Source organism: Pangasianodon hypophthalmus, chromosome 5, assembly GCF_027358585.1.
Source record: "Pangasianodon hypophthalmus isolate fPanHyp1 chromosome 5, fPanHyp1.pri, whole genome shotgun sequence".
In the NCBI taxonomy this organism is placed as follows: domain Eukaryota; kingdom Metazoa; phylum Chordata; class Actinopteri; order Siluriformes; family Pangasiidae; genus Pangasianodon; species Pangasianodon hypophthalmus.
Window position 1 is genome coordinate 31,199,420 of NC_069714.1, and position 12,916 is coordinate 31,212,335.

At 43.4% G+C, this 12,916-nt stretch overlaps 1 protein-coding gene across 1 annotated transcript; it reads right to left on the reverse strand.

Annotated features, from left to right (window-relative positions):
• Positions 1-811: 811 nt before the first annotated feature.
• Positions 812-12,617, reverse strand: LOC113546880 (protein lifeguard 3). The gene is made up of 12 exons (XM_034304224.2): positions 12,516-12,617; positions 10,235-10,476; positions 6,679-6,749; positions 6,520-6,584; positions 6,368-6,421; positions 6,207-6,257; positions 5,903-5,942; positions 5,696-5,733; positions 5,037-5,124; positions 4,522-4,617; positions 3,299-3,352; positions 812-2,989 (listed from the first exon to the last, which is right to left on the reverse strand). The coding sequence occupies exons 2-12, from the start codon at positions 10,458-10,460 to the stop codon at positions 2,840-2,842; spliced, it is 933 nt and encodes a 310-aa protein (XP_034160115.2). The 5' UTR covers positions 10,461-10,476; positions 12,516-12,617; the 3' UTR covers positions 812-2,839.
• Between the last annotated feature and the right edge of the window lie 299 nt (positions 12,618-12,916).

Consider the following 12,916-nt stretch of genomic DNA (forward strand, 5'->3'; position numbering starts at 1 on the left):
AAACGTATGTCCAGCTTTGCCCTATAGGTGGTGCTATAGTGCTCTACTGTGCTGAACTTTATAAAAAGTGTTCACTACGTTCCATGTTTACAAAACATACAACTCCAGTCAGGTGCTTGGCCCCCTAAAATCGACTGTAATGAGGGAAAGAAAAATTTCTACAAAACAATATGAGAAATATAAGAGAAGAAGTGAAGAAAGATAATATTTAAAAGAATGTAATGGAGGAAAGAGAGGAAATGAAAAAAGAATGAAAGAGTATGAGGGATAGTCTGTGCTCAGGAGGCAGAGAAAAGAAAAAAGAATAGAAATAAATGAAAAGAGAGAGAGAGAGAGAGAGAGAGAGAGAGAGAGAACAGACTCAGTAGTGAACTTCTCTCCTACAGGTCACACTGAGCTTCACTCAGACGTTAATGAGATCTTCCTCACTGTGCTGAAGGGTCTGATCTCATCTGTTCTGTGTGGATCAGGTGACTGATGAGACCAGCTCCACACACACACACAGTTTCCATCAGCTGCTTAGTCTCACACACACACACACACACACACACACACACTCAGCAGCCGTTAGTTTACACGACTACCTGAAACACCACGTCGAGTTACATCACTGAAATGAAAATAATACACCACCATGTCCTCTGCAGCTAAACACCTAGCAAAGCAAACACACACACACACACACACACACAGTTTCCATAAGCTGCTCAATCACACACACACACACACACACACACACACACACTCTATACGTAAGAAATAAAACAGTGTGTGCTGTTGTTACAGTAAAACACTGAGTTACTGTTACACCCTGAAGTGGATTATTTTCCTACAGCAGCACGTCTCCAAGTGTTTTATTCCTCTTATACTACAGCAACGATTTCATTTTTTTTATTTAATAAAGAATGACGTCATACATTTTATTAGTTTATAGTTACATTTAATGTCACTTACGTTATAGCAGCTACAAACAGTCGTTGCCTCACCAGCCTCTCTTTTTCACTCTCTTGGAGTTAATAAAACAAAACAAAACAAAAAAAAAAGACACAAAGAAGCGTAAACTCCTCTGTCCTGAAGATGTCGGAAAAGTTAAAGTTACAGCTTTACCTCTGACTGTTACAAAGCGCTGACACTGGAGACTCCTTCCTTACATGTTGCATAAACGTCTCCTGACAGATCAGCTTTTTAACCCGTTTCTGTGGAGCGTCTGCTGTCCGAGACTGTGTGAACGAGCTGTTACTATAGAAACGATAACGTATTAGAACCACCGCGTAAATATAAACCATGAATCATCTTGTGACCAATCAGAATCCAGAAATCACGAGCGCTGTGATGTATAAATAAACGAATAAACGCACAGACTTTCACACCACAGACGAGAGCAAACGTGTGGCGCGCACGCCGATTAACCACGCAGAGTCGGGTTTAAACATCTGTTTAGTTTTATATTATGAAAATAGAAACACAAACAAGCAGAGAACATTAACACTCTGATTTAGTGAAGGCGTGTGTGTGTGTGTGTGTGTGTGTGTGTGTGTGTGTGTGTGTAAAACCGTGTGTTAATAACAGCACAGAAAAACGTCCAACCTGATTTGCTAACAGGCTCCGTGAAAGATTTGCATATTTGCATAAATGAATATCTAATTTGTGACATTTCATCCTAAAGGAGTGAAATCGTGGGCGGAGATTAATTAATGACCTGCGGTGTGATTTACTGCAGCGTGAAAGTCAAAAGGACGGAGACTGTGTGTGAATTAATACACCTGAAGGGCAGGTATTAAATGTGCGGAAGCTCGTTTCTGCGGTTTGAAGATAGAATTATACTATAAAGCAAGTTACAGCAGCTGAACAATCACATTAACTGTGTTCAGCTTCAGCGTTTTGATAAAATTAGGATTCTTTATTTTTTATCTTTTGAGAAAGTGTATCTAGTGCATAGTCCATGTGGAGACGACGTCGCCTTAGTGAGCTTACGAGTGTTCACAGAGCATAAAGTACGGAGACACGGGAATTGTTGGAAATATATAAATATTAAAAAAATGATAGAACATGAGGAAGAGGAAGCGCTGCTTATTTTGTTCTGTATTTATAGAAAGGAAAGGAGGAGAGAAATACGACTCAGGAGATTATTAAATAAATAAATAAATAAATCACGGATGGAGGAAGGAAAGGTTAGTTAGTTTAGTTAGTTGTTTAGTGAATCCTACGTGATAGTTGGAATGAACTGCGTTGGACACGCCTGTTTTGTAACGACCAATCACGGGCTTTGTCGCGCAGTGTGTTCATAATAAATAGAAATATATATATATTTTTTGTAGAAGTTTGTCGTCTCAGCACGAAATACGATAGTGTGAAATTATTACAGCAGTAAACGTGGTTTTATATCAAACGTCTCACACGTTTAAACAGCGACTTATCTTCCTCATGTACACGTTTTTGTTATTTCGATGTTTCTCATCACCTTTAATCACCTTTATACTCGAGTTTATCTTTTTATTTTACTCTTTTAGGAGTCTCTGTGAGATCTGAGCCAATTTCAACCCAAAATCTCATTTACATATTGTTGTGTGTGTGTGTGTGTGTGTGTGTGTGTACATACACTTCATGTGCTTGATCTACATCTACATCTACATCTACAGTGTTAGGTGAGAGGCCTGGCGTGGTTGCTAGGCGACGCAGGAGTGAAATGTGTTTATAATAAATCTGACCTGATTAACACAAATATTATAATCGTGTAAAGTGCACAAGCAGCTGTGTGACGTGCGAGTTAGATATGGAGTCTCTCACACACACATACACACACTCGACACAGAGAGACGGAGTGTGTGTGTGTGTGTGTTCAGTCGGAGCTGCTGCCGGTGATCTGCAGCAGGAAGAGGAAGATCTGGATGATGTCGGTGTAGAGGGACAGCGCTCCGAACACGTACTCCTCCGGACTCAGGCTATAAGCTCGGTTCCCTAACAGCAGCTGAGTGTCGTACGCCAGGAACTACACACACACACACACACACACACACACACACACACACATTAACTGTTTGGCTAAAACAGAACACGTTATGCGCATCATTTTTTTTTTATCTCATGTTCATATTGCTTAAGCAACAACTGTTTTAGTGAGTACTGAATCCTGACCCACTGAAAGTGCAGTACTAATGGTATAACACACACACACACACACACACACACACACACAGACACACACACACACAGACACACACACAGACACACACACACACAGGCACACATAGACACACACATAGACACACACAGTGCGAGTGATTGAGGGTGAACTCACCAGAGTGTAAACGATGGCCCCGAGCGCAGCGTACAGCATGTGCAGCCACTGAATCTAAACACAGTAACGAGGAACACGCTCAGGTTAATTTATTACTGCAGACTTCAGCATTAAACACACACACACACACACACACACACACACACACACACATACACACACACACACACACACACACACACACACACACACACACACTGATTATCATCTGTACATTTACATAATCTCTCTCTCTCTCTCTCTCTCTCTGTCACCTACTGTACATTATAGATAGAGTGTGTGTTACAATGAGTGTAACTGTGTATGTGTGTGTTACAGTGTGTTACAGCATGTGTGTGTTACGGTGTGTGTGTGTGTGTGTGTGTGTGTTACAGTGAGTGTGTTAGTGTGTGTGTGTGCTACAGTGAGTGTGTGTTACAGTGAGTGTGTTACAGTGTGTGTGTGTGTTACAGTGTGTATGTGTGTTGCAGTGTGTGTTGCAGTGTGTGTGTGTTACAGTGTGTGTGTGTGTGTTACAGTGCGTGTGTTACAGTGTGTGTGTGTGTGTTGCAGTGTGTGTGTGTTACAGTGTGTGTGTGTGTGTGTGTGTGTTACAGTGAGTGTGTGTGTTACAGTGTGTGTGTGTTACAGTGAGTGTGTGTGTGTGTGTGTGTGTGTGTGTTAGTGTGTGTTACAGTGAGTGTGTGTGTGTGTGTGTGTTACAGTGAGTGTGTGTGTGTTACAGTGTGTGTGTGTGTGTGTGTGTGTTACAGTGTGTGTGTGTGTGTGTGTGTGTGTGTTACAGTGAGTGTGTGTGTGTGTGTGTGTTAGTGTGTGTTACAGTGAGTGTGTGTGTGTGTGTGTGTGTGTTACAGTGAGTGTGTGTGTGTGTGTGTGTGTGTGTGTTACAGTGAGTGTGTGTGTGTTACAGTGTGTGTGTGTGTGTGTGTTACAGTGAGTGTGTGTGTGTGTGTGTTACAGTGTGTGTGTGTGTGTGTGTGTGTGTGTTACAGTGAGTGTGTGTGTGTGTGTGTTAGTGTGTGTTACAGTGAGTGTGTGTGTGTGTGTGTGTGTGTTACAGTGAGTGTGTGTGTGTGTGTGTGTGTGTTACAGTGAGTGTGTGTGTGTTACAGTGTGTGTGTGTGTGTTACAGTGTGTGTGTGTGTGTGTGTTACAGTGAGTGTGTGTGTGTGTGTGTTACATTGAGTGTGTGTGTGTGTTACAGTGAGTGTGTTAGCACTTACATACTGAAAGGAGAGAACGATGGCTGTGATGATGCCTGTGATAAACACCACAATGCCCAGAACACAGAACAAACCGGTACAGGAGGTGAAGTCCACCTGAACACACACACACACACACACACACACACACCACACACACACACACACACACACACACACAGTTCTTCAGTCAGAAATGAGTTTCACACATCGTGTATCCTGTACACATGCAGTACTGAGCTCATCCGGACAGGAAGTGATTTTCCGTGTCCATCAGGATTATTAATACTGAGATAGATCTAACACATTTTGGGGATTATAGGATAACTGGATAAATGTTATATTGATAAATTATCGGGGTAAACTCCAGAGGCAGGGTGACGCAGGGGTTCTGTGACTGGAGCAGTGTGGGTCGGTTTGACCGGCAGGAAATAAATGTTTTAAGAGGGACAGATGGCCATTGTAAGGCGAGACAACGGTTTCATTCGATAAGGCTGAACAAAGGCGTGTTTTCAGAGCGCGTGTCCGGTCTTTACCTTGGTCTGGAAACTGAAGACTGTGACGACGACACACACCAGCGCCGTTATTCCCACAGCCAAGAACACGGCCGTCGTCTCGTAATAACTACAACCGCAAAGGGGTGGTGGGGGTGATGTTTTTAAACGCGTTACACTGCTAATTAACACAGTCATCCATTTTGGTTCCATTTTTTTTACTAATAGACTTAAGAGTAAAGTAAGGAAATTGGACACAGGATATAATAATAAATCAGTCTCTATTAAAAGCAACATCAAAATTCACGTATTGCGGCGTGAAAGTTAAACGTATACAAAGTTAATCGCCAAACTTTTACGCCAGATTTATTCGATCAGCCAAGACGTGTTCTGTCTCTGATGATTGCTTCTTTAGTTTAGAGCTACGAAGCTAATGTAGCTAAGGCTAAGGTGCTGATGTGGTTTCTGATTCTGAATCACTTTCGGTTTGGTGTGACTCCGCATCAGCATCAGCATCAGCATCAGGGGGCGTGGTCTGTCGTTTGAAGGCGGAGCTATACGATAGATTTGATTCAGATGAGAATATAATCTTAATCTAAGTTGTTTAATATAGACTGATATATTATGAAAGTCTTTATGTACAAAATTTTTCACATTAACAGTAACCTGGCAGTGTGTGTGTGTGTGTGTGTGTGTGTAACCTTGATATTGTTCCTGCCATGTAGGACATGGCGAGAGTCTGTGGGAGAGAGAAACGGATTTAGCCGTGCACATTTCAACGCCTACACTCGTTCACCAGAGAGGAGAGAAGAACAATGCAGCCATCCATCGCAAAAATATTTTGGCTAAAACATTCTGACATTCTGACGTCCTACGGCCCTGAATTTCGGTATCGTTTAAACACTTACGAATATGAAAAGAAGGACCAAATTCTGAGGAAATCGTCTCCTGTGACAGAAAGAGAAATACATTTAGACACATTTCTGTATATAATATATAATTAATGCACACTTTACTAAACACAGCAGAGTAGGATTAAAAATAACTCTTTTTTTAAACGGAAACCTGTGTCTCTGTCATTATCATTAATAAAGGTGCCAAAACTTTTGCACTTGCCACATGAGTGTACGGTGTGTGTGTGTGTGTGTGTGTGGGATTATAAAACCTTATAGAGTCACTGATTTAGTGTTGTGGAGAAATGGATGAACTCACCTCGCTTGTTCGCAGCACACCAACACGAGGTACGTGACTAAAAAAACGCCGCTGCGGAGAAAAACGCCGACGTGTCACAAAATACCGAAACACGCCATCATCCTCGAGATCTGTTTTCACTTTGTGTGTGTGATAAATATGGATAAATAACCAAAACTCACAGCGACACCCAATAAATCACAGGATACTGGATGACGAAAAGACGCACTGGATCGCTGTAGAGAATAAGCACACGTGTGTCATGTGTGTAACCGTGACGACGTGTGTTTTTTTTTTTTTTTTTTTTTTAAGTCTGTTAATTAACGATACTCACACAAACGTGAACACGGCTACGATCGAGGCTGTGACTAACAGCTGGGCCGCCAAAATGAGATAAACCTGCAGCAACACCACAGTGTTTCTAATATCTTAACACTTTCTAAATATTTATTCAGGTTCTTCAGTACTTATAGAACAAAATCGTACGTCTCACCTTCCGGATGAACGCATGTCGGATACTTTTATTTTCCCACAATGCACCGAGGTTGTAGTCCTCCGGGCTGCCTGAGACAAAAACAAACGGTGCAGACGTTACCTTTAATTATTGGCCTCTGCGGATTTGGTTGAATCGAATCGTGATGAGATTATTTCCTTTCAGATTCAATAGTGGTGAAGTTTGAGGAATCATGATGCACTGAATCATTTCCTAAAGAATTGATTCATACTGATACGTAATGCTTCATGATTCACTGAATCATTTCATAAAGAATCGATTCATAGTGATACACAATGCTTCATGATTCACTGAATCATTTCCTAAAGAATCGATTCATAGTGATATGTAAGATTTTATGATGCACTGAATGACCAGCGCTCTCTCCCACCCTCAATACCACCACTGAGGTGAGACCCTTGAGCAAGGCACCGAACCCCCAACTGCTCCCCAGGCGCCGCAGCAAAAAGGCTGCCCACTGCTCCGGGTGTGTGTTCACAGTGTGTGTGTGTTCACTACTGTGTGTGTTGGGTTAAATGCAGAGCACAAATTCAGAGTATGGGTCACCATACTTGGCCACAAGTCACTTCACTAAATACTGAGTAGTTTCATCAGCATCCTCCTCTCTGACACCTCCACCAAAGACTCCAGTTCTACTCCCAGGACAGAACCCACTTTCCTGATGAGCTTATTGAGTCTGTTGGCATCGGCTACCTTCACCCTGCTGCCCCAGCACACTACAGCGTAGAAGATGACGCTGGCTACCACCGAGTCATAAAACATCTGCAGCATAGTTCTGCAGACACTGAAAGATCGTAGTCTCCTGAGAAGATATAGGCGGCTCAGATCTTTCCTCTGTGTTTTTAGTCCAGTCCATCTTATTGTCTATGTGGATGCCCAGGTATTTGTAGTCCTCAACAATGTCCACCTCTGTTCCCCGGATGCTGATTGGGTTCAGATGGTTGCTTTGCTTCCTGAAATCCACCAGCAACTCCTTGGTCTTTGTGATGTTGAGTTGCAGGTGATTTAGTTCGCACCACTCCACAAAACTGTCCACCACATTCCTGTACTTAGCCTCCTGTCCTCTGCTGATACAACCAACAATGGCAGAGTCATCAGAAATGTTCTGCAGATGGCAGGATTGTGAGTAGTATCTGAAGGCTGATGTATAGAGTGTGAACAGTGCTGCTCACTATTGTGTCTGACACGTGGCTCTGCAGCCGTACATACTGTGGCCACTAGTAGAGCATCCACCTGCATGTCCTGCAGCTTAGTTCTGAGCAGAGCAGGTTGTATGGTGTTAAAAGCGCTTGAGAAGTCGAAAAACATGACTCTCACATAGCTGCCTGCCTCATCCAGGTGAGTATAAGCCCTGTTCAGCAGAAAGAGGATGGCGTCTTCCACTCCCATGCGGGGCTGCAAAGGGTCAAGTGATGGCTCAACTAGTGAATGGAGGTGCTTCAGGACTAGCCTCACCAGTGACTTCATGGCATGTGAAGTCAAGGCCACTGGTCTGTAGTCACTGAGGGTGTTTGGTTGCTTTTTCTTGGGGACAAGGCATGACGTCTTCCACAGAACAGGGACGGTCATCAAGCTCAGGCTGAAGATCAACCTCACACAGCTGACTAGCACATCCTCTGAGCACTGTGGGACTGAGGCTGTCAGGCCCTGCAGCCCTGCCTGGGTGTAGTCTGCTGAACTCTCTTCTCAGCAGAGTCGTTGAGGAGAGATGGTGGGGTGAGGGTACTGAGAGAGGGGAGCCAGGGAAGGGGTGTTGAGGTAGATGGTGGTGAGAGGGAGTCGAGGGGGTGGGAATCCGTGGAGAAGCTGGGGGGAGGGTGGGCAGAAGCTAACTCATCAAACCTGTTAAAGTACAGGTTTAACTCATTGGCATCATCCAGTTCTCCTTCCCTCCCCTGCCTGGTCTTTTTCCCATGGCCCGTAATTGCTCTCATGCCGCTCCATACCTCCCTGCTGTTCTTCGGCTGAAGTTCCCTCTCAAGCTTCCTCCTGTAACAGTCCTTACCCTCTTTGGTCTTTTTTTCCTCAGCACTGTCTGTGCCTTCTTCATCTCCTCTTTGTCTCCACTCCTGAAGGCCACCTTCGTCCTGTTCAGTGATGCCTTGATATCCTTAGTCACCCAGGGTTTATTGTTGGGAAAACAGCACACCGTCTTGGTGGGGATCACGCTGTCCGTGCAGAAATTTACATAACCTGAGTCCATCTATGTCATCCCCGTGTGCATTACAGAGAACATCCCAGTCTGTCTCCTCAAAGCAGCCCCGAAGAGTCTCCTCTGCTTCCTGTGAGCACCTCCAGACAGTTCTGGTGATAACTGGTTGCCGCAGGACTATCGGTTTATGGAGGTAGACCAGGTTGTGATCTGATATGCCAAGAGGAGAAAGGGCTATGGAGCTGTATGCTTCCTTAACATTAGCATACAGCAGGTCCAGTGTTTTGTTATCTCTGGTCTTGGAGTCCACAAACTGTTTAAAAGTGGGCAGAGTTGTGGTCAATGTGACGTGGTTAAAATCCCCTGAGATCGCTATGAAGGCATTTGGGTGCAGCGTTTGTAATCTAGCAGTCATAGAGGTGATGATATCATCATGTCTCCGTGAAACACATATCAGAGCCCTCACGAAACACACTCTCGTTCTTTGCGAGTGATATTAACTCGTCCATCTTATTCACCAGCGATCTTACATTCTCCGTGATAACAGAGGGAAGATACGGTCAATATCTTCTCTTTCTTAGCCATCTTCGCCTCCTGGCTCTGCAGCCCCGGTATTTCCTCCTCAGCTCCTTGGGGATTACAGATCTCTCGCCAGCCGCGCCACACTGTCAGAGGCTCATCAGCCCTTGAGTAAACAATAGAGCTTCGCGTCTTCCCCTCCATTACAAATAAATCTAGAAAAAAGTGAATAAGACACTAGAAGACGACGAGCGACTCTGGCAGGCTGCCATCCTGAACGGCGCCGGAAGATTTCATGATGCACTGAATCGTTTCCTAAAGAATGGAGTGGTCCATAAGACTTAATATATATAAGGAGGTTTAGGGATTTCCTGCTGTACTGAATCATGAGGTAAACCCTCATGCTGTGTGTGTGTGTGTGTGTGTGAAAGTGTGAATTGAGGTAAACCCTCATGCTGTGTGTGTGTGTGTGTGTGTGTGAAAGTGTGAATTGAGGTACACCTTTGTGTGTGTGTGTGTGTGTGTGTGTGTGTATGAGTGTGTGAAAGTGTGAATTGAGGTAAACCTTTGTGTGTGTGTATGTGTGAATTGAGGTAAACCCTAATGTTGTGTGTGTGTGTGTGAGTGTGTGTGAGTGATAGTGTGAATTGAGGTAAACCCTAATGTTGTGTGTGTGTGTGGCTGTGTGAGTGAAAGTGTGAATTGAGGTAAACCCTCATGTTGTATGTGTGTGTGTATGTGTGTGTGTGTGTGTGAGTGTGTGTGAGTGAAAGTGTGAATTGAGGTAAACCCTCATGTTGTATGTGTGTGTGTGTGTGTGAGTGTGTGTGAGAGAGAGAGAGAGCGCTCTGTGTTCTCCTGTACCTGGGTTGGAGGGCGGCGTTCCTGAGGACGTGTAGGTGGGAATAACGGGTGGCGTTCCCGGCGGTGGTACTCCTGCTCCGTGCCACATTGGAGCGGGATAGGTGTAGGGTGTGAAAGGATAACTCCCCTCCTGGGGCTGAGCGCTGTAATGCTGCTGCTGCTGCTGCTGATGATGATGATGATGTCGGGACTCTTCATAAGTCGGCGGGAGATCAGACTTAAACATGATGATGATGATGATGCTGTGAAATTTAAAATGTGAAGTAAAACCAAAAGTAAAATGTTTATCACGCCAATGAAAGGTTCCAACTAGTTCCAACAGTTTACATTAAAGTTCCCAAACTAGGGGTCATGTTTTCGATCTGAGCTGCAGATCATGACAACAATCACGACGACAGCGGGAAGGTTTTAAGAGACACAGAGCTCGGCAGTGTGTTTAACGTCGCTGTGCGTGAAATCGATAAACATTTTGGAGTTCGACTTGTAAACCTGATGGACCGGGATGTTCTGGCTCTGACGTATCGACTCGCGAACGCCACTTCCGCATTTACGTAAGATATACAGCAAGTGTGTGACTAACGACGCCGCTGCTTCTGCACGTGCACGCGAAATCACGCGGAAGCTATAAAGCAGACTCCTCTGCTCGGCGTTGGGGCGAATCGCACCACCCCGGCGTGGATTAGTTTCCTATAACAGCACAACACTTACGTTACGCATACGTACGTTACTGACGTAATAAAATGTTCTAATGTTGCAGTAGTCTCTAACACTATATTATACAGTTAAAGAAATTAGGAGTGCTCAAGGCAGAAAATTTATAATGTCCATTCTCAATTGTTTACTCAAAATGTTTGGCGTATTAAAATTTAGTAAAATAAGCTTTTAGGACTTTTCTTCTGAGTGCTACGATTTTTAAACACACAGTAAAATATCAACATTTCATCACAGACTAAAGGCTATAGTTTTTACTACACAGCCTCAATCTAAATTTACAGCAAAATAGATCTATCTATCCTTCTATAGATGTTTTTTTAGATCCAGATTAATAATGTATTTATTTCTTGGATATTTTATTTTACTAAATGTAGCTAGTTTTCTTTATATATCTAATCAGCCAATCATGTAGCAGCAGCAGAACAATGCATACAATCATGTAGATGCAGGTCAAGAGCTTCAGCTAAAGTTCACATCAAACATCAGAATGAAGAAAAAGTGTGATGGTTGTTGGTGCTAGATGTGTTGGTTTGAGTTTTTCAGAAACTGTTGATCTCCTGCAGGGATTTTCACACACAACAGTCTGTAGAGTTTACTCAGAATGGTGCGGAAAACAAAAACCATCCTGTGCGCGGAGGATCTGCAGCCTGAAACACCTTGATGGTGAGAGAGATCAGAGGAGAAGGAGCAGACTGCTCTGAGCTGACAGACAGGAAGTCTGTCGTAACTGAAATAATCACTCTTTACAACAGTTATCTGTGGGATGTGAACATTAGCTGAAGCTCTTGACCTGGATCTACATGAGTTTATGCATTGTTTGTTCTGCTGCCATTTGATTGGCTGATTAGATAACTTCATAAATGAGCAGGTGTACAGGTGTTCCTAATATAGTGGACAGTCTATCTAATCTATCTATCTATCTATCTATCTTCTTAGCTATTTATCTATCTAGCTATCTAGCTGGCTATTTTGAATTAGTTGCTGCCGTTAGTGGTTTAAAATGGTTGCCATGGATACTATAACGGTTTTAAACGGCTGGCGTGTTAAACACAGTGTGGCCGCATTTAAAATGGCGGCCTGTTCTCTATACATGTACACTACGTAGGGTGTGAGTCATTATCAGATAAACCCTATATAGTGCACTACATATCCCAACTCAACACATTTGGGATTCAGCCTGTCCAATTCGCTCGGTTATTGCTTAGATTTTTCCGGCTTTTTAAATTTTTTTAGAAGTTAAATGAAATAGTTTTTATCTTTATAAGTGAGTTAAGATGTTTTCCTACAGAGAGAGGTGATACAGATGAAGTCAGAGCGCTGTGTTAAACCCGAGTCCAGGTTTAAAACATTTTATTCAGGTTTATATTAGAGCAACATCCCGAGCTGTGTAAAGAGCGAACTCTCATCTAACAGTGATTATAGATTAAAAAAACAACAAAATCTCTGTTCTAACAGTGCTTATGGATAGGAAAGTCCGGGCTGGGACCTGTCAGCGCGGTAAGCAGTGTTAGTATAGTGTGTAAAAGTGGTAATTTAAGGAGAATAAAAGTGGATAGTGAGCACTCACCGCTCTGAGGAGATCTCACAGCTCCCTAATGACTGGCCTGCAGCTCGCGCAGAGCTGTCGCGCGCACTGTCCTGCGCATGCGCATCTCGGAAACAGCAACAGCCGCATGACAGCCTGTCTACCTGTCTAACTAACTAACTACCTGTCTAACTACCTGTCTAACTGTCTAACTAACTAACTAACTACCTGTCTAACTACCTGTCTTACTAACTAACTAACTAACTAACTACATGTCTACCTGTCTACCTGTCTAACTAACTAACTAACTAACTGTCTACATGTCTAACTAACTACCTGTCTACCTGTCTAACTAACTACCTGTCTAACTACCTGTCTAACTGTCTCACTAACTAACTAACTACCGGTCTACCTGTCTAACTAACTACATGTCTAACTACCGG

Coding starts and splice junctions, on each gene's coding strand:
- LOC113546880 (XM_034304224.2), bottom strand. CDS start 10,460: ATGTTTAAGTCTGATCTCCCGCCGACTTATGAAGAGTCCCGACATCAT. Junction 5,943..6,206: donor GTGTGCTGCGAACAAGCGAG/GTGAGTTCATCC, acceptor TTTCTGTCACAG/GAGACGATTTCCTCAGAATT. Junction 4,618..5,036: donor TCTTCAGTTTCCAGACCAAG/GTAAAGACCGGA, acceptor GTGTGTGTTCAG/GTGGACTTCACCTCCTGTAC.